At 33.6% G+C, this 21,448-nt stretch overlaps 5 protein-coding genes across 7 annotated transcripts; 1 reads left to right on the forward strand and 4 right to left on the reverse strand.

Moving 5' to 3' along the window:
* LOC109343912 (BRI1 kinase inhibitor 1-like) lies at window positions 187-1,407 on the reverse strand. Its single transcript, XM_019582432.1, has one exon. It carries the CDS (start codon window positions 1,203-1,205, stop codon window positions 288-290), a length of 918 nt encoding a protein of 305 aa, XP_019437977.1. The 5' UTR covers window positions 1,206-1,407; the 3' UTR covers window positions 187-287.
* LOC109343909 (B3 domain-containing protein Os06g0194400-like) lies at window positions 2,905-5,870 on the reverse strand. 2 transcript variants are annotated; one of them, XM_019582429.1, is made up of 6 exons: window positions 5,519-5,870; window positions 5,402-5,433; window positions 4,748-4,913; window positions 4,309-4,515; window positions 3,888-3,954; window positions 2,905-3,097 (listed from the first exon to the last, which is right to left on the reverse strand). In XM_019582429.1, the coding sequence occupies exons 1-5, from the start codon at window positions 5,735-5,737 to the stop codon at window positions 3,901-3,903; spliced, it is 678 nt and encodes a 225-aa protein (XP_019437974.1). In that variant the 5' UTR covers window positions 5,738-5,870; the 3' UTR covers window positions 2,905-3,097; window positions 3,888-3,900. The 2 variants fall into 2 exon arrangements, with proteins under 2 accessions (XP_019437974.1, XP_019437973.1); XM_019582428.1 differs by having other exon boundaries at window positions 3,863-3,954; window positions 5,519-5,868.
* On the reverse strand, window positions 8,316-11,245 carry LOC109343911 (B3 domain-containing protein Os06g0194400-like). 2 transcript variants are annotated; one of them, XM_019582431.1, is made up of 6 exons: window positions 10,930-11,245; window positions 10,813-10,844; window positions 10,159-10,324; window positions 9,720-9,926; window positions 9,299-9,365; window positions 8,316-8,508 (listed from the first exon to the last, which is right to left on the reverse strand). In XM_019582431.1, the coding sequence occupies exons 1-5, from the start codon at window positions 11,146-11,148 to the stop codon at window positions 9,312-9,314; spliced, it is 678 nt and encodes a 225-aa protein (XP_019437976.1). In that variant the 5' UTR covers window positions 11,149-11,245; the 3' UTR covers window positions 8,316-8,508; window positions 9,299-9,311. The 2 variants fall into 2 exon arrangements, with proteins under 2 accessions (XP_019437976.1, XP_019437975.1); XM_019582430.1 differs by having other exon boundaries at window positions 9,274-9,365.
* On the reverse strand, window positions 12,320-15,548 carry LOC109343904 (putative dihydroflavonol 4-reductase). The gene is made up of 5 exons (XM_019582422.1): window positions 15,276-15,548; window positions 15,052-15,183; window positions 14,806-14,970; window positions 13,902-14,207; window positions 12,320-12,584 (listed from the first exon to the last, which is right to left on the reverse strand). The coding sequence occupies exons 1-5, from the start codon at window positions 15,546-15,548 to the stop codon at window positions 12,444-12,446; spliced, it is 1,017 nt and encodes a 338-aa protein (XP_019437967.1). The 3' UTR covers window positions 12,320-12,443.
* Window positions 17,057-21,448, forward strand: LOC109343906. The gene is made up of 7 exons (XM_019582426.1): window positions 17,057-17,494; window positions 17,604-17,692; window positions 17,781-17,922; window positions 20,039-20,134; window positions 20,275-20,397; window positions 20,493-20,755; window positions 20,942-21,448. Exons 1-7 carry the CDS (start codon window positions 17,356-17,358, stop codon window positions 21,050-21,052), a joined length of 963 nt encoding a protein of 320 aa, XP_019437971.1. The 5' UTR covers window positions 17,057-17,355; the 3' UTR covers window positions 21,053-21,448.

The raw sequence follows: 21,448 nt of genomic DNA on the forward strand, positions 1-21,448 counted from the left end.
AGTTTTAATTACAAAACTAGTAATCTAACTTTTTATTGCAACAAATTTTCTAGCCCTTCTATGAATGATAATAATGTGTGGTCTTTGAAGAAAATAAAGCACTTATATGTTATGAAGAGCTTAACAAAGATATGTAACACAAGGAACAATATATATTTATCAAATGACACTGAGTTGAGTAGATAGAAGGAAGTGTTGAACTCTACATGGAATTTTAAATCAAGAATACTTCAATACACTAGGTACTGACATTAAGGAGAAAAAACCATTTATCTTGATTATGTGTTTCAGCATTTGTGTTCTCTAGCAACAGAATTTTTGCAGTGAGCAATTGCAGCTTGAATAGCTGATTGCAACTCTTCCATGGTACTATCATTATCAGAAGGAAGAGTTGTGGTTGCAAGTAAGAGACTACTATTTGTTTGAGAAGTTCTCATTGATGCTGGTGCTGAATATCCTCCTCTTCTTCCAATCAACTCTGGCTTATTTCTTCTGATCAAATTCCCTGAGTGAGAAGAATAAGACTGTTTTTGTAACCCAACTTTTTCTCTTCTTCCTCTGAAAAGCACTAGTGGCTGGACAATTTGTAAGTACCTCTTTAGTGCATGGATCACTTCAAACCCAAGCTTTTTCTTTTGCTTCTCTTTATCTTCCTTATCTCTAACTTGACACCCTTTATGCCCTCTTACTAAACCAAACAATGAAAAAGTAGGTTTGGACTTGCTTTCTTCCTTTGTCCTTATAATGTTGCATTTCCCGATATTGTTGTTGTTGCTGTTACTGTTGCTGCTATTGTTGTCGATGTTATCTATGGTGATATTGTTCCTGTTGCTGCTGCTGCAGCCATTGTCCTTGTTGTGGTTTTCATCTTCTAGTAAGCTGTGAAACGAGTTGGTTGAAAAGCGAGGTGATGAAGGAAGATGAGATAGTAGATGAAGAGGAAGCAAGTGACCATGGAAGAAAATGTCATCAGCAGGAGATAAATCAAGTGCAAGGGAAGGTAGAGAAGCTTTGGAGTTGGCATGGATTGTGGTGGAGGAAGAGTGGAGAGAGTTTGTGAAGGAAAACTCATGAGAAGGGGATGATGAAGAAGGAGATTTTGGTAATGCTTGCTCTTCTTTTTCTTGCTTTAACTGAGCTCTTTCTGAAATTTCCTTATCCACATTATTTTCCTTCTTCTTTTGGTGATGATGATGTGCTTCCATAACAGTGTCACTGAGATTATCTTGAAAGATAACAAGATTCAATGTTGTAATACCAGAAACTCTCACTCTATAATCCTTTTGTGTGTGTGTGTGTGTGTGTGATGGAGAGAGATAGAAAGGTGTTGTAATATTTTCTTTGTTGGATAGATACTGACAAATCTTTAGGAAGGATAAGAAAAGAAGGAAGAAAAAGAGAGTGTGTTTGTTTCAAACTGCATCTTGGTATGCCTTAAACTTTTCATAAGACATTAACTTCAATGTGTATTGTTTTGGTGATATTCAAGTTGGATTTTTTCCTAGTTACTTGCATAATATGGAAGAATGCTTTGGAAGGAGATAAGATCATAATTTGTACTCGTCTGTTAAGAAGGTAGCTGTCAAGTCCAACACCTTTGGTTGTGCTGTTTTTTTTTCCTTCTTTGAAATGATGTCACAAATACCCAAAGTTGGCCTCATTAAGAAAGATGAAACTGTTAGGGCTTATTTCATGCAAGAAACTTAGTTGGCTTTTTTGTTTTAATAAGTGAGAAGGTCCATACTTTTTGATAGAATTAGAAAATGGGAAATGAAATTATGATAGTTACATGGTTCCCTTTGCTTAGCATATATATTACGTATTAGGTTCGACGTACCAGGTTCTATATAAAAGAAGTCTTTGTAATAATAATATAAAAATTGACGAAGTGCGTAGAATCGGGTACTACCACCCAACATGTAAATATGCAAAGCATACACCTAGAATATGAAGTATAATAAATAAGAGAGTTAGAGGGCCATAACCACCGTCTATATGTTGGGAATGATTCAGTTCACCCATTATCATTCATAGATGAACATTGAACAAGAAAGTTCAGAAGGAGCAAAATGTCGTTTAGTGAAGGAAGGTCATGTGAGTGTGAACCCACATGGTGTAGTGTCAAGTGTGCAAATATCCATTTATTCATCTTAGTGCAAGTACACAACCATATATAGATTATAGACATGGAAAGACAGAAGAAGATGAAAGAATAGTTGGGTGATGGGAGTGGTCATAGACCCACATACACGTGCATGTGGTGGTTATCTAGCAAGCATAAAGGAATTAATTTTGTATTATTGTTGAGATCAATATCTTAATCATAGAGACATTATTTGGTTGGATTGATTCATTGAACCATCCTCACCACTTTTAATTTCGTAGCTCTAAATTATATTATAGCTTTCTAGTGTTTTCATTTCGAGGTAAAAGAAAACTTAGCATAAACAAATACTTCAACTAATAACATAGAGAAATAGAGCTACTTTATTTTTTGTGGGACAACTTGTGATTTTATGAAAAGTTACTAAGCTGCCTACCATATCTTAAATCTATAACTTAGAAGACTTTTGTCACTCAATAAAAACTTTGACAATAAGTCAAAGAGATCATAGGTTTGAGTCGCGAGAAATTCCATTCAGGAGAATAGAATATTGTATGAACATTTAAGCATAATTGATGACATGATTAATAAATTTATAGACACAAAGAAGTCACATATTTAGGCTTGGGTGTAATAGTAATAATGAATTATGAAAATCCTAATTTTATTAAGAGTTGCGTTGATACATGGAACTTTTATATTTAAAAGGTGGTGTTTGAGGAAACATGTCTCTCATAAACACCATAATAGCCATTCAATAGAAGTAATTTTGTATTGAACAATTAATGAAGCTTGCAAAATTGAGGAAAGACCATCAAGGGATAGATATATCACTTATATATTTCATTTTTATACATATGTATAAGTTCACTTGTAGTAACCAGCCTCAAGTTGATACATAGAAAACAAGTTAGATATCATATTATCAGCCAAAACAACTGTCCAAAACGTCACCAAAAACTCCCCAAGATTGAACTTCAACTTCATACTAACCTGCCAAAAAGTTGCACAGTTTATGAGATCACCAAAATAAAAGACTAATAATTAAGTTCAAACTGAATGTGGAGCATATAAGTTTAAATGATTATTTTTGCAATTGCAAAAGAACCAGACAGAATGTGATAGGAAAGTAAAGTGAAGCCAGACAAACTTTAGTGTGCCTAATATATACTCATTCACTATTTTTTTTATTTCTTTTCGTGAATGTTCTTTCGTTGGTGTAATAATTTTTTATAAGAATCTAAATGTACTTCAAAAACTTGTACAGGTCCCAAGCTTAATGCCAATGGACAATGGTGAGTAAAAAATTAAAATACATGGCATGATGGCACTATTATCTAAGACTAACATAGCTATATTTGAGAATACATAGCACAAGTGACCCAACTTGTTAACATATGGTGATTCACATTTCAATTCAACTTAACAATATTCTGAGCCCATAGTATAATTGCAGACAATAAAGAATAGTTTAGTATAAAAAGTAAAAGCAAAACCCAACTAATAATATGGACTTGACACACACCAAATATGGATCTTAAAGACAAAATGCATTAGTTTATGTGAATATCTTTGCAACAGCAAAAGAGAACGCCAACTTTAGTGTGCCAAACCATAACCCTCATAAGCAACTAAGATTACTCGTTCACTATTTTTTGTTGCTTTTGGTGAAAGCTCATTCACTAGTTTAATAAATTTCTACAAGAAAATAAATTGTGCTTCAAAGAGTGTTCTAATTAGCAAAACCCAGAATAATACCTAGATAAATTTTACTGACTCTAATCTCCAGGTGCAATTTACTCATGTTGTTCACCCTCCTCAGCCAGACCATTCACCCTAACAATATAAACCTGAAAGAAAATATTAGCAAACACCTTATGTCATAATAAATAAAAGTAGAGAATAGGGACAATGCAAAATTTCATACATTCAAATTGTAAATGATAGCAGTATTGAGATAGCTCAAAATAATTTCGGTAAAAACACAGCAAAGAAACTAATCAACTACAATGCTGCATTAGTAGTAATCACAGAACATGAACTGAAAAAAACCAACACACTTTTGAAAAATCTATGAAAAGGTGAAGAACTCGTTCATCAAGCAGATCACAAGCATTTTTTGTTGTTGTTGTAACATTCATAAATACCATAGACATAATCAAATATGATGAATGTGTGAAGCACCCTGGCATGACTGGAATCACCTTGAATGCAGTGCGATTGATCAATTGAAAAACTAAAGCATCCCCATCTGCTAGGTCATGAGAAATTGCAAAACCTCTCCATCCACCACTAAGTCCTCTTTTTTGAGACAAATAAACTGTTGGATATTCATTCCCATCCTCATCTATCAAATCAATTGTCTCATCCCGTTTCGGGAGATTTCTCCTGCTGAAATCGACTGGAAGACCCTGTTTTCAAGGATTGTCGAAACACAATGATATTATAAATTGTGGGTATAAACAAATCAAAATGCATTTTTAACTGATCCACTTCTGCAGTATTGAAGCAACATTTGCAACTGAGGCATTCGGTGCTATCTTATTCAAGCAACACAAATCAGAATCACAAATATGTTTATTTGAACAATGTTGTAATGATGCAGCTGCAACCCATTAATAAAAAGTAAGAGAAGAGTATTACCAGCCAGAATCCGCCACTAACATGTGATTGGAGCATTGACTTAATAAAAGTAGGATACTGAGAATCTAAATCCGACTCTATCTTCTGTGCTTTCTCCATAGCTTCCTCTCTATCTTCATCCGAAGCATATATCCGGTTCGAATAATCCCTGTGCCTGTTATAACTTCTACACACATGATATGCAAAAAAATCATGTCAACTAAGATTGGCATACAAGGAATCACAGACACTACAACACCGAAAACCGACACAACATTAGACAAATTTGAACAACTAAAGGACAATGCAGGCGATGTGAAAAAACATAAGATTAACACGAAAGCGTAATTATTCTTTTACAAGTTAGCATAGTCACCTTAAACATACTATAATGCTCAATTTTATCAAAATGTTAAGATATTTCCGTATAAATTGGGATGAAAAATCCAAAGAATAAGTATAAAACATAGAATATGACTAAGAGTGTTTGAAAATGTTGAGTGTATCTACGTGAGGAGAGTTTGTTCCACAAAGTGTCATTACATGTGTTATAAAAAAGTTAATTTTTAAATTTTTAACTTAAATACATTTTATTCAACACGTGAGTGACACACTTTTGGGGAGAACAAATATGTTACGAGTAAGAAATGTGGAATTTAAGTTGAAGTGTAGCACCTTCTAGGTATAGTGACGCGATCAAGAAGCACCTGTGAGAAAGAGAAATGAGAGTGAGAGAGAAGTTGGAAAGGAAAGTGAAAGTGAAAAATAAAAAGATTGAGAGAGAGTGGTTACTTGTTTGTAAAGAGGAGAAGGAAGATTGGCGACACGACCAGATCTCCTTACAAGAACGAGTTCTTTATCTTTGTTTGGGGTACGAGGTTTAGAAGGAGAAGGTTTTGGAGAAGTGGACTTATGAAGAGATTTAGAAAGATGATGAAGATTCAGTGCCTCCATTCTCTTCTTATTCTCTTCCATTCTTTTCCTACGACTTTCCTCGTATGCTGCCACCATTTTCAGACTCAAACAATGTTTCTTCTTCTTCTTCTTCTGTGTAGCTGAGAAGGAATGAGAATGAAATTCAAAATGAGATTCATATAAGATGGGGCCCACTCGTGTTACCGTTGGACCCCAAATGGAAATGGACTCGGGTGCCTAGGTTAGTGGCTATAAAATTGCAACACTGTAATTTAAAAAATGCATATTAGTTTCCATACTTGTTCACTATATCATTTCCATATTTTTTGGGTCCAAATTCAATGCATCTTCATTACTTATAACTGCTGGTGACCAAACTCAATATGGATTTATTTGTTTTGAAAATGAGTTATATTTTCAATTTGAATTCAGCTAGATTGAAATTTATGAATTATTCGATTCAAGTTATTAATTTGAATAAATTTAGTTTATCAAAAGTTCTTATTAGTTTGATTAAACTAGTTTGTTAACTCGAATGATGATTATTAAAGTTAAAATATATATATATATATATATATATATAATCAAATCGAATTATAAATTTAATAAGTCAATTATTTTTGTTTATGAAGCGGGTTTATTAAGCTAAATAATTAGTTGAATTCCTGATAAATGTATAATTAGTTTGATTCATTTGACTCTACAGGTAAGATGTATAATCACCATATATTTTTAATTCGCTTTCAAATATACTACAATCACAAGGGAAGGTAGAGAAGCTTTGGAGTTGGCATGGATTGTGGTGGAGGAAGAGTGGAGAGAGTTTGTGAAGGAAAACTCATGAGAAGGGGATGATGAAGAAGGAGATTTTGGTAATGCTTGCTCTTCTTTTTCTTGCTTTAACTGAGCTCTTTCTGAAATTTCCTTATCCACATTATTTTCCTTCTTCTTTTGGTGATGATGATGTGCTTCCATAACAGTGTCACTGAGATTATCTTGAAAGATAACAAGATTCAATGTTGTAATACCAGAAACTCTCACTCTATAATCCTTTTGTGTGTGTGTGTGTGTGTGTGATGGAGAGAGATAGAAAGGTGTTGTAATATTTTCTTTGTTGGATAGATACTGACAAATCTTTAGGAAGGATAAGAAAAGAAGGAAGAAAAAGAGAGTGTGTTTGTTTCAAACTGCATCTTGGTATGCCTTAAACTTTTCATAAGACATTAACTTCAATGTGTATTGTTTTGGTGATATTCAAGTTGGATTTTTTCCTAGTTACTTGCATAATATGGAAGAATGCTTTGGAAGGAGATAAGATCATAATTTGTACTCGTCTGTTAAGAAGGTAGCTGTCAAGTCCAACACCTTTGGTTGTGCTGTTTTTTTTTCCTTCTTTGAAATGATGTCACAAATACCCAAAGTTGGCCTCATTAAGAAAGATGAAACTGTTAGGGCTTATTTCATGCAAGAAACTTAGTTGGCTTTTTTGTTTTAATAAGTGAGAAGGTCCATACTTTTTGATAGAATTAGAAAATGGGAAATGAAATTATGATAGTTACATGGTTCCCTTTGCTTAGCATATATATTACGTATTAGGTTCGACGTACCAGGTTCTATATAAAAGAAGTCTTTGTAATAATAATATAAAAATTGACGAAGTGCGTAGAATCGGGTACTACCACCCAACATGTAAATATGCAAAGCATACACCTAGAATATGAAGTATAATAAATAAGAGAGTTAGAGGGCCATAACCACCGTCTATATGTTGGGAATGATTCAGTTCACCCATTATCATTCATAGATGAACATTGAACAAGAAAGTTCAGAAGGAGCAAAATGTCGTTTAGTGAAGGAAGGTCATGTGAGTGTGAACCCACATGGTGTAGTGTCAAGTGTGCAAATATCCATTTATTCATCTTAGTGCAAGTACACAACCATATATAGATTATAGACATGGAAAGACAGAAGAAGATGAAAGAATAGTTGGGTGATGGGAGTGGTCATAGACCCACATACACGTGCATGTGGTGGTTATCTAGCAAGCATAAAGGAATTAATTTTGTATTATTGTTGAGATCAATATCTTAATCATAGAGACATTATTTGGTTGGATTGATTCATTGAACCATCCTCACCACTTTTAATTTCGTAGCTCTAAATTATATTATAGCTTTCTAGTGTTTTCATTTCGAGGTAAAAGAAAACTTAGCATAAACAAATACTTCAACTAATAACATAGAGAAATAGAGCTACTTTATTTTTTGTGGGACAACTTGTGATTTTATGAAAAGTTACTAAGCTGCCTACCATATCTTAAATCTATAACTTAGAAGACTTTTGTCACTCAATAAAAACTTTGACAATAAGTCAAAGAGATCATAGGTTTGAGTCGCGAGAAATTCCATTCAGGAGAATAGAATATTGTATGAACATTTAAGCATAATTGATGACATGATTAATAAATTTATAGACACAAAGAAGTCACATATTTAGGCTTGGGTGTAATAGTAATAATGAATTATGAAAATCCTAATTTTATTAAGAGTTGCGTTGATACATGGAACTTTTATATTTAAAAGGTGGTGTTTGAGGAAACATGTCTCTCATAAACACCATAATAGCCATTCAATAGAAGTAATTTTGTATTGAACAATTAATGAAGCTTGCAAAATTGAGGAAAGACCATCAAGGGATAGATATATCACTTATATATTTCATTTTTATACATATGTATAAGTTCACTTGTAGTAACCAGCCTCAAGTTGATACATAGAAAACAAGTTAGATATCATATTATCAGCCAAAACAACTGTCCAAAACGTCACCAAAAACTCCCCAAGATTGAACTTCAACTTCATACTAACCTGCCAAAAAGTTGCACAGTTTATGAGATCACCAAAATAAAAGACTAATAATTAAGTTCAAACTGAATGTGGAGCATATAAGTTTAAATGATTATTTTTGCAATTGCAAAAGAACCAGACAGAATGTGATAGGAAAGTAAAGTGAAGCCAGACAAACTTTAGTGTGCCTAATATATACTCATTCACTATTTTTTTTATTTCTTTTCGTGAATGTTCTTTCGTTGGTGTAATAATTTTTTATAAGAATCTAAATGTACTTCAAAAACTTGTACAGGTCCCAAGCTTAATGCCAATGGACAATGGTGAGTAAAAAATTAAAATACATGGCATGATGGCACTATTATCTAAGACTAACATAGCTATATTTGAGAATACATAGCACAAGTGACCCAACTTGTTAACATATGGTGATTCACATTTCAATTCAACTTAACAATATTCTGAGCCCATAGTATAATTGCAGACAATAAAGAATAGTTTAGTATAAAAAGTAAAAGCAAAACCCAACTAATAATATGGACTTGACACACACCAAATATGGATCTTAAAGACAAAATGCATTAGTTTATGTGAATATCTTTGCAACAGCAAAAGAGAACGCCAACTTTAGTGTGCCAAACCATAACCCTCATAAGCAACTAAGATTACTCGTTCACTATTTTTTGTTGCTTTTGGTGAAAGCTCATTCACTAGTTTAATAAATTTCTACAAGAAAATAAATTGTGCTTCAAAGAGTGTTCTAATTAGCAAAACCCAGAATAATACCTAGATAAATTTTACTGACTCTAATCTCCAGGTGCAATTTACTCATGTTGTTCACCCTCCTCAGCCAGACCATTCACCCTAACAATATAAACCTGAAAGAAAATATTAGCAAACACCTTATGTCATAATAAATAAAAGTAGAGAATAGGGACAATGCAAAATTTCATACATTCAAATTGTAAATGATAGCAGTATTGAGATAGCTCAAAATAATTTCGGTAAAAACACAGCAAAGAAACTAATCAACTACAATGCTGCATTAGTAGTAATCACAGAACATGAACTGAAAAAAACCAACACACTTTTGAAAAATCTATGAAAAGGTGAAGAACTCGTTCATCAAGCAGATCACAAGCATTTTTTGTTGTTGTTGTAACATTCATAAATACCATAGACATAATCAAATATGATGAATGTGTGAAGCACCCTGGCATGACTGGAATCACCTTGAATGCAGTGCGATTGATCAATTGAAAAACTAAAGCATCCCCATCTGCTAGGTCATGAGAAATTGCAAAACCTCTCCATCCACCACTAAGTCCTCTTTTTTGAGACAAATAAACTGTTGGATATTCATTCCCATCCTCATCTATCAAATCAATTGTCTCATCCCGTTTCGGGAGATTTCTCCTGCTGAAATCGACTGGAAGACCCTGTTTTCAAGGATTGTCGAAACACAATGATATTATAAATTGTGGGTATAAACAAATCAAAATGCATTTTTAACTGATCCACTTCTGCAGTATTGAAGCAACATTTGCAACTGAGGCATTCGGTGCTATCTTATTCAAGCAACACAAATCAGAATCACAAATATGTTTATTTGAACAATGTTGTAATGATGCAGCTGCAACCCATTAATAAAAAGTAAGAGAAGAGTATTACCAGCCAGAATCCGCCACTAACATGTGATTGGAGCATTGACTTAATAAAAGTAGGATACTGAGAATCTAAATCCGACTCTATCTTCTGTGCTTTCTCCATAGCTTCCTCTCTATCTTCATCCGAAGCATATATCCGGTTCGAATAATCCCTGTGCCTGTTATAACTTCTACACACATGATATGCAAAAAAATCATGTCAACTAAGATTGGCATACAAGGAATCACAGACACTACAACACCGAAAACCGACACAACATTAGACAAATTTGAACAACTAAAGGACAATGCAGGCGATGTGAAAAAACATAAGATTAACACGAAAGCGTAATTATTCTTTTACAAGTTAGCATAGTCACCTTAAACATACTATAATGCTCAATTTTATCAAAATGTTAAGATATTTCCGTATAAATTGGGATGAAAAATCCAAAGAATAAGTATAAAACATAGAATATGACTAAGAGTGTTTGAAAATGTTGAGTGTATCTACGTGAGGAGAGTTTGTTCCACAAAGTGTCATTACATGTGTTATAAAAAAGTTAATTTTTAAATTTTTAACTTAAATACATTTTATTCAACACGTGAGTGACACACTTTTGGGGAGAACAAATATGTTACGAGTAAGAAATGTGGAATTTAAGTTGAAGTGTAGCACCTTCTAGGTATAGTGACGCGATCAAGAAGCACCTGTGAGAAAGAGAAATGAGAGTGAGAGAGAAGTTGGAAAGGAAAGTGAAAGTGAAAAATAAAAAGATTGAGAGAGAGTGGTTACTTGTTTGTAAAGAGGAGAAGGAAGATTGGCGACACGACCAGATCTCCTTACAAGAACGAGTTCTTTATCTTTGTTTGGGGTACGAGGTTTAGAAGGAGAAGGTTTTGGAGAAGTGGACTTATGAAGAGATTTAGAAAGATGATGAAGATTCAGTGCCTCCATTCTCTTCTTATTCTCTTCCATTCTTTTCCTACGACTTTCCTCGTATGCTGCCACCATTTTCAGACTCAAACAATGTTTCTTCTTCTTCTTCTTCTGTGTAGCTGAGAAGGAATGAGAATGAAATTCAAAATGAGATTCATATAAGATGGGGCCCACTCGTGTTACCGTTGGACCCCAAATGGAAATGGACTCGGGTGCCTAGGTTAGTGGCTATAAAATTGCAACACTGTAATTTAAAAAATGCATATTAGTTTCCATACTTGTTCACTATATCATTTCCATATTTTTTGGGTCCAAATTCAATGCATCTTCATTACTTATAACTGCTGGTGACCAAACTCAATATGGATTTATTTGTTTTGAAAATGAGTTATATTTTCAATTTGAATTCAGCTAGATTGAAATTTATGAATTATTCGATTCAAGTTATTAATTTGAATAAATTTAGTTTATCAAAAGTTCTTATTAGTTTGATTAAACTAGTTTGTTAACTCGAATGATGATTATTAAAGTTAAAATATATATATATATATATATATATATAATCAAATCGAATTATAAATTTAATAAGTCAATTATTTTTGTTTATGAAGCGGGTTTATTAAGCTAAATAATTAGTTGAATTCCTGATAAATGTATAATTAGTTTGATTCATTTGACTCTACAGGTAAGATGTATAATCACCATATATTTTTAATTCGCTTTCAAATATACTACAATCACATATTAGAGTATCGGAGGAAAGTTTGTTTATTTATCTTTTCAAACAAAAACAGGTCAATGGATATAAACTATTCAATAAAGTGGCTTTTTGAGTACTCTCAACGATCAGGTCGACCTTGGTTTCAATCTAGCAAAGATAATAAGAAGAATCAAAGATACAAAGGTCTATAAAAATGTAAAAATTAAAAGAATTATTCTCATTTAAAATTTAAAAAGCCTAATATTGTTGACGGTTTTTTATAAACTAATAACTGTTGAGTTTTAATACTTTAATTCACACAAAATTCTTCTAAGAAAGAAAAGTTCACACAATTTATAAATTAATTCATAAATTTTAATTAAGCCCCGCTACTAAAACCTTGATTATAGAAGGCCTTCCATTCTTCCAATTAGATGAAAATGGAGGAATGGAATAGGAAAGGGACACAACAAATGGGTTTTGAATCCACACTAGTAAGTTAATTTTATTATTAAGTACCATAATTAAATTAAATGATAGCAAAAAAATACTTTTAAACTAAAGCACATTTAAATTAACTCTGAATGTTATTGTGGTTTTGTTACAGCTATTGATTGATGTATGATATTACAACAGGGAAAACCGAACAAAATGAACTAAAATATTCTCACTAATATCTTATCAAGCCCAAGTTCTTCAACCAGAGTAGCACTTCAGCGAGTCCATCTTTCAGGTTTCTGGGACTATAATCTAGCTCCTGTTTAGCTTTCTCACAAGAGTATTCCCATCGATGCCTTATAGTATTCACAGTCTGCTCCAAGATTAAAATACAGATAATCATAAGGACATAAAACGGGATTAAAACAAGAGCCAATAATTAGAGACAAGAAAAAGTGCAATACAACAATAGATCATACTCTGAAGTAAATCTTATTTTTGCAATAGTATGCTTTAATTTCTTCTAAAATCATCCCTTGGTTCTCCAAGGTTTCTTTATCAAGGAGAGGAAAAAACCACTATAGCACAACACAAGGTAAGGAAACACTCAAACACCTATAGGATTATTAACGAGAAGATAGCCACATCCCTATGGAGATTGCTCCTGCGTGTGCAGGCCAAATAGCTTCTTCGACTGACACTAGTTAGCCAGTCATTTTGCTACCTTGTTGCCTTCATGGAGACCATGCATGATGCAAATGGATCAAAACATCTGCTTCAGTGCAAAGATAGAGTTAACAAACTAAGCACAAGCATGAGGAGAGAGGGCAACTGTCTGAAACCATATGGAGTGCAACAGATGAATCACACTCAATGCACACTGATGGAAGACCATGATCCCAAGCCAGTAGCAGCTAATAACGCTGCTGCAATGCCAGTATGCCACAAAGGTCAGTGTGGGAGCTCTTGATACAATATCTAAGCCAACTATGTCACTTGTTTCCTTATTTCAGCACAAAGAAGACAGAACTACATTCTCGACACCTTTTTTCTATCTCATTATATTGTATGTGTTTGCCTTTTGTGAATAGTTGTGTGTTATGGACTTGGTGAGTCTTTTTTAGGCAGAAGATAGGGAAACTCTAGGAAACCCAAGAGACACGCACAATACACCTGGGAATGGGAACCAATGTCTAGTTTTTTAGCTCATATGCTAGTTTGCACCTTGTCCTCCTGGTGGGTCCATTTATAGGCGCAGAGGTAAAGGTATTTGAATTGCCACATCAAGAAAATTTTAGTATGATCGTTTATTAGTGTCCTGGGTTACAAGAATTTTATTACAAACGCATAAATATGGAGTTGCAAAAATTATTATCATAAACACAATAAGTACTAATTAGGATAGCATCTTATATAATCTTCACAAAAGATAAGTGGGTTTTTTTTATAAAAAAATGTAACTCCTACATACTCATAATTCTTAGTAATTAATTCCTAAAAAGTCTCCTATCTAATAATAGAAAATGATGCTAATTTTTATGTTAAAATAAATATCAAGTTGGTTAGGACTTAGGACGCATTTAGAAGAAAAGGATCCTTTGCACTGAAGAATGCTTCCAGATATACAATAACATCATCATAGTACACCATATGAAAATTTTAAGAAGTGTGAAAACAAGAGAGAGCTTACCGGTGGACTGATCAGGGGAAGCTTTCCAGTTATTCGAGCAAATAAAACTGACAACCAGCCATATGCTTCAATCATCCACAAAGGGATGCTAAATATTGGTTTTGTAGTATCTGTGATCGAAGCAGCCATGTCAAAAACTTGCTTGAATGATGCATTTTCACCTGTTAGTAGATACCTATTCCCAATTTGTCCTTTTTTCATTGCTGCAATGTGTCCATCCACCACATCATCAACATGGCTGAATGAAAATCTATCATTTCCAGAGCCTATGTAACCAGGTAATCGGCCACTAAAGCGTTCTATTATCTGAGGAGTGAAACAAAATCAAGAATATTTTCGCTTTCAGTAAAGTATACCATGTTGTAAAATTCTAAATGAATAAAAACTACTATATTTTTCAAAGGGGACAAAAAATGGTCAAGTGTGGTGCTTATCACAATTAGGATTTTTTTTATGTATGGAAAGCTTATAGAGAGCTTACTTGGAAGATTTTTTTGGGTTTATCTTATCATATAAGCATTTATTAGCAAATGCTTGGAAGAACTAATGAAAATAGCTCATATATTTCGATTGGCTCTTTTTAGTTTAACTCAATAAGCTTAAAAGAGGTCTAAGCTCTCGCATGATAACCACTTAAATAAGTAGGTGCTTGGAAGAGCTTAAGAAATAGCACATGATCTTCCTATAAGTTTTTTAACTGATTTCAATAAGTTGTTAGAAATAAGCTAAAAATAACTTATGGAGGGTCTAATTAAGTTGTTTAAAGCAAAAGCTCTAATTTGCATACCAGACAGTTAGAAAAACGCATATCAAAAGAACCATTTAGACAAACAACTACATATCTCACAATATCACATTGATAAAACACAACAAAAAAGTGGAGTGGAAGAAACAGAAACAGTACAATTCTTGCAACAACATTCCCTGCGGTGACCTTGCCGGGCCCATAGATTACTCCTGGATAAAGCAACACAATAGAAAATCCGTTGGCCGCAGCTTGAAGAGCAATCTTATCTGCAGCAACCTTTGATTTCTCATACTCAGTGCAGAAAAATTTCTCATGGTGGACCTGCAATTTCAATTAATTGAAATTCTAAGAACACAATACACAAACACACATTGAAAACATAGAATTAACTCCTCATTATACTTGATTCTCATCAGCAACACCTCCATCATCAGTTGGTCCTAGAGCGAAAAACGACGACGTATATATCAGTTTCTCCACTGTCTTTGTTTCCTTCACCGCCGCCAACACATTTTTCAATCCTCCAACATTAACCTAACACAACAATTAATTTAAGGAATTCCGTTATTCTATTTACTGCATTATTAAAGGCAAATAAATAATGAGTCAAAAAGGTGAGTGGTTACTGAGAAGAATCTAGAAGGATCGGGAAGCCAGGGTTCGACGAGAGCGGCGACGTGGAAGACGACGGAGCAACCGGAGAATGCAGATAGGAGAGAGGCGTAGTCGGTGACATCACCGTAGACGATTTCGAGAGATGCGGAGGAGGAGGGCGGAGGAAGGTCGGAGAGGTTGCTGGTTGGCCTGATGAGCACCCTGACGGAGTAACCTTGACGGAGGAGGGAATTACAGAGTCTTCCCCCGAGGTAACCAGAAGCGCCGGTAACCAGTATCTTCATTATATGATCGCTTCAAGCTCTTTACTTCGCGGTTCTACCAGTTGTAGGTAAGCAAGAATTCAACGCTTCTTGATACAAAGGTGCACTTGTTTGGAGGAATTTATTTTTAAACCTCCTCAACTAATTCATTTCCTAAAATCTTTTTTTTTCCCTTTATAACAGTTTTCCCTAAACTAATTTCTTTTGGATTCATGGTCTTCCTAATAAGTATGGCGCTAAAGAATTGAATAATTGACTTAAGAATTTAATGAGGTTTTACAATTTACACCACTACATAAATATATTGTTGGTATCATTTTGACTAAATGGATTAGAGAATTAAATCATATACCAATAACTAAATTATAATTTCCTATTATATAACTTCAAAATAATATAATATCAACTATAATTAAATGGGTCAATTAGGTTTAAACTTTTAAAAGGTCCTCTATTGAGCTAAATAGACTTCTTTAACCTAACATATTTATGAAGAAACTATAATAAAGAAAGAAATGAAAGCATGAAATCTTATCAAATAAGTTAGTTGGTATTTGTTTTCGTATTATTATGATTTTTCTAATTTATTATTGTGGAATAAAAATAAGAATGGATAAATGATATATGAAGTTAAAATAACATTGATTTTGAACGAATATTAAGAGATTTTATCAATTACAATTTAGAAGGACGACGTAGTTATAACGAGAGATTTTATACAATTTACTCATTCTCGTCATGTTTGAATGGTGTCTACTTTAGAGTCTACAATTTGATATTGTATCTCCTTCTCCAAAATTTTGTTTTTAGTTTTTTTATAAGATAAAGCTCTTTAAAAATTGAATTGTTTGAATAAAAGTAAAAAAATCAAGTAATTTTGTTTTTTTATAGGTCCAATCACAGACTTTGAATGGTGTGAGATAGAAAAATAATTTTAGGTGTATCATGTAGCATTACTTACTTAAGACTTAAGAGAGGTTGTAATATGTTTAGGAAATTATGAGAACAAAAAAATATATCAAAGAAATATCACCTACAAACCAACCTTTTGTCCTTTCATTTATTTCAATTCATAAAAATGTAAGATTTTTCAACAAATTGAATATTTGAAGGAGTAAATTTAAGTTTCATCAACAGTTACACCACCAACAACAAAAATATGCATCGAAAATACAAATTTGTTTATACCTTAATTTAATTATTTATCATAACTTTTAAATATAATTATAGATTATAGATAATATTATCCCCATATAAATCTTACATATACTCTTAAATTAAAAAGTTTAACATCTATATTGACATTATATTGTCCTTTCATTATCCACCATTAATTTATATTATTTTTATTTAAAAATCAATAATAATTAACAAATAAATAATAAATAATTTATCAATAATATAAAATACTTTTACACTTTATGTATATCCATGTTAAATCCTAAATTAAATCATTTGACACCCGATTATACACAGTTTTTGTTCATTAAAAACTATGAATAAATGCGGAAGCACAAAAATAATTAAGTGTTCCGTCTAATCTCAATTTCACCAGCTGAGACAAAAAAGCGTTGGATAGAAGCAAACAGTGTTCGATCACTTCGATGTTCAGCCGAAAGTGTAAACTCAATCTAGGTCCTTAGCGTGTGATGAATCTTAGTTCAATAATCATAATAAATTAATAATAGTAAAAGGTAATCACAAAATTGAATTTGGTGGTTCAAGAATCTGAGACTAATTAAGAAAACATTAAAGTGATAGCAGCCTTTATCAGTTTCTACATAGAGAGAGATAAAATAGAAAGCAATGATGTGATGAAGAGAAGAAAATGGCGAGAGGGAAGTGGATTTGTTCCTACAAGAGAACCACTCTCTTATTTTGCTTTTTCAATATTGTTGTTGCTCTCTTCGTTCTTCGTTCTCTCTATGTTTCAATTTATATCTCCTCCAGTAACGTCTCCAACAACGGTAACTAACTCTCTCTCTCTCTCTCTCTCTCTCTCTCTCTCTCTAGTTTTATTTTAATTTCTAAAAGAAGAAGGTTTCCTCTTCAATTTATATTGTGTTTTTGTTGCAGTTGTGTTGTATAATCCAGATCAGATTCGGAAAATGGAAGAATCGATTCAAATCCGTAAGGCATTTAAGCCGGTGGAGTTGATTAAATTGGTAAGAACCGAGGACTGTTTCTATTTGATGACCTGAGTTAATAAGTTACTGTTGAGTTGAATTTGATAAAACTGCTGTGCAAATATAGGTGAAGTCTTTAGAAGGTGAGTTTTCGAGAGAAAATGCGGCGCTCGAGTTGCCGCGCCATTTGAAACAGAAAATAGTTGATGAGATCTTGCAGAGACTAAAGAGCATCAATTCTAGTAGCACAGGCATTGCAAGTGAACGAGGTCAGTGTATTTTGTGCTTATAAGAATCTATTATTCAGTCTATAATAAACATTGTTAAGCAGAAGCTGTATTAGCAATAATACTATTTATAATTAGCAAGTATTATGTTTTCCATCGAAATCTTAGTGGCGAGTACAACTAAATTATCATAAGATGTGATTTGCTATGTTCATTACAACTAGATCAATTTCATCACAGCATGATAGGTGGAAAGTAATACTGTCTCAGTATTTCCACATACATTTTGCCGACTCACAACTTCAGCATTTGCTTTCTCAGTGATAAAACATGCAGTTTCTATATCATAGAGATTCGACAATGTTTTACACCGACTGCTTATAACAACCTTCACATTCTATCCAGGCTTAGGACATGTATAACATTCAAGCACACGTAGTTATGCGGAAAATAAGGAATTGCGTTTACATTCTTGTTATCGTCTCCTATTAAACCTAGACTATTGCTTGGAGCTTCTTTAGCAAATATGCATAAAAATCATCCAGGAAAAAGGCATTTTCTAAACTACTATTGTTCATTATTGTAACCACTGAGAATGGCAGATTGTATTATAGCTTAGGTACAGCAAGAAAGGGACACGATAAAGTCTCATTTCATTTTAGCTCAATATATATGGACATGGGATTTAGAATTACAACATGCAGCTTTTATATTTAGTAAGATGTGCAGTGGTTGAATAAGTTTTCAGTCATTGGAATTGAAAGTCTGAAATGCTCATCATGTATTAACTGATTTATGAAAGGACAAAACTAGTGAAGACAATTTGATTTATATGTATATTTTTCATTTTCGCCACTAAACTATTTAGACTGATAATGGACTGAATAAATTACTTAAAAAATTGTGTGTATTTGACTGGAAAAATCCTTGAGCACATGTCATATTATTTAGTTCCATTTCAAAATATGTTATTTGTTATCCTGAAATATCTGATGAAACAAATGTGAAAGTTGTAGCTTATCCTGCAGAGGTAGATACTAACAAGTGTGTGTGATATGCATTGGGTGATAATGTTCGGTTTAATCGTCTCTAATGGAGGAGAGAAAATAAAGATTCCACCTGTAACTGTTTTATTTTATCTTTTGTTGTATACCTTCTGCATACCTGATTATGCTGGTTCAGCCCCTAAGAAAACTGCTTAGTCACACATTGGATCCAGGTCCCGTGGTGCTTGACCTTCCAGCTTAGTTTTGTTTGTTAATTGAAACTAGGCCATAGCTTAGTTAAAGGAGGCTCATATAGTATCACAGTAGCATAGCATGTGGATCCATACAGGTTAACCTGCTTTAAAATCAATGTAGCAGAGTATTATACTTACAACAATGCCTAATCACCCGTTTTTTAATATTTTTATTTTTTTATGTGGTCAGAGGAGGTGGGGAGAAGAAAAGGTTATTCTGAAGAATGAGAGTCTAGTTTCCCTTGTTTTATGTGTTAGTATAAGCAATGCTATTCTAGACACTAAACTTTCTGGTGTAATTTAAAAGCTAATGTTAGAGAATTAGTAAGATATTTTAAATTTGTTGAGTGACTACTATGTCAAATTTTCAGTATTGGTTTGCCCTGCTTTGGGTGGTTAAGCATCGATGTTAGCTTCTGCCCTGGGTGATTAAGCTTTGTTTGGTTTGGGATTTCTTGATGTTTGCAGGCCCACAGAGCCCGACTTTCAGCAACTTACGACCATTAATATTCCGGCTGGTCGATTCATTTAAAATCCAGCTTTATGTTCATTTTTGCCTATATTCATTCCTTCGTGATTTGGGATGACCACTAGAATTTCTTACTTTTAGATTTTTGTTACATACTGTGGTTACACCTTGGTTGATTGTATTTTCTCCTTGCTCAGTTGTATTCTACTTTCCACCCCCCAGCTGGAATACTAGTAAATACCCTCAAACTTGCAGGGCTATTACAGTTATGGTTGTGTTAGTTGTGGTAGTGTTACTGATTAATTATTAGTTAGTTACTTTCTCACAATTGTATATAAACTACACATTTTGCATGTTGTATATGCTTTACTCATTTATTAAAATTCAGTTTTCTCTTTTTATCCCCTGCTAGCACGATTTCCAACAATATTTCACTTTAAAAAATACAGAAGCAGTTGAAAGTTGGCGCACAGAAAAACTGAAGGAGGTCAAGTTGGCTCTTGCGAGTGAGACTTCCAGCTCAACCATCCCTCATGAAGAGGCTGGTATGAACATTATTTTTTGTTGTGGCCTTGATAGTTGAGTTGATTCTGTGATGTTTTAAGACAAATGCTCTTTGTGAACTAGTAGTTGATGCTTTACAAGTCCCTGCTATCTTGTAATAATGTTTGTTTCAACTTGTTAGGTTTGATATTAAGAGCTTTGGAGTCTGATTGGGCTGTGTTTTGCGAAGAGATTGGCCTTTGGATACCTGCTGTAGTTGCTAATGAGGAACATGATGACAAACCTGAGGGCGCAGAGGAGTTTGGTATTATCTTTTTCTTGAGTCAAAATAACTATATGCACATATATTTTCTTTCATAAATTTATTCTTTGTGCTTACCAAGTTTACATTCTCTCCAGAGGAGGAGGTTCTTCCTGGCAGACCCCTTTCACCTGAGTGTCATGCTGAACTCCACACAGATTATGATGGTACTGCAGTACGATGGGGTCTTACCCACCACAAAGAGAGTGCAGCTGATTGCTGTCAGGCTTGCTTGGACCATGCGAGACGTGCCAAAGAAGGTGAAAAGAAATGCAACATTTGGGTTTATTGCCCATCTGAGTTTGGGTGTCATTCTCCTGATATCTATGAGCATAAACATCAGGAATGCTGGCTGAAATATGTAAGTCGTACCCCGTGACTCGCACCACTTTGCCTCTTCTTTGTGTATTTGCCAATAGCTTTTGATATTTCTATTCTGATATCTGAGAAAATGCATGAGTTTTCATATATTATAATCTGGTCTAAACTTCGACTAAAATTTTTCTCTCCCCTGGCTCATATACTCTTCTTGATATTCTGAATCCAGGCTGAAAAACCTCGACTAAATTTTAAGGATAAGTATCCTGAATGGTATCGAAACTCTCACCCCTCTACACCAGTGATAGTTCCATGGGCCTCTGGAGTTGTTAGCTTATGAGTCAAATAACCAACAGCGCAGCTAATGTGATCAGCCAGAGCTACCTTGTACTCTACAAGAGCTCAGAGCTCGCTCAGGCAAAGCCTTTGTCATGATCGTGGATTATACTACTGTTATTCAAAACGTTTTTTGTGTAATAGAAATGAAATGAGGAGCAAAGAATTTCCCAGTGGTCATTTAGGACTTGGTTTTGGTCAAACTGTGGTTTTTGATATACTCGCCATCTAAGTGCTAAGGATTTCCCGGAGGTCGGGCTAACACGCGGAACGGTGACTTTAGCTTATGAGGAAGTTTTGTTTTAGTATATCTGATAACTCAATTCTTTGTATCTGTAGGACTTAGAAACTACTCAGTATAATTCTTGTTGGTGAGCATGATAATGTTGATAATTATCAT

This window comes from Lupinus angustifolius, chromosome LG03 (assembly GCF_001865875.1).
Source record: "Lupinus angustifolius cultivar Tanjil chromosome LG03, LupAngTanjil_v1.0, whole genome shotgun sequence".
Classification (NCBI taxonomy): domain Eukaryota; kingdom Viridiplantae; phylum Streptophyta; class Magnoliopsida; order Fabales; family Fabaceae; genus Lupinus; species Lupinus angustifolius.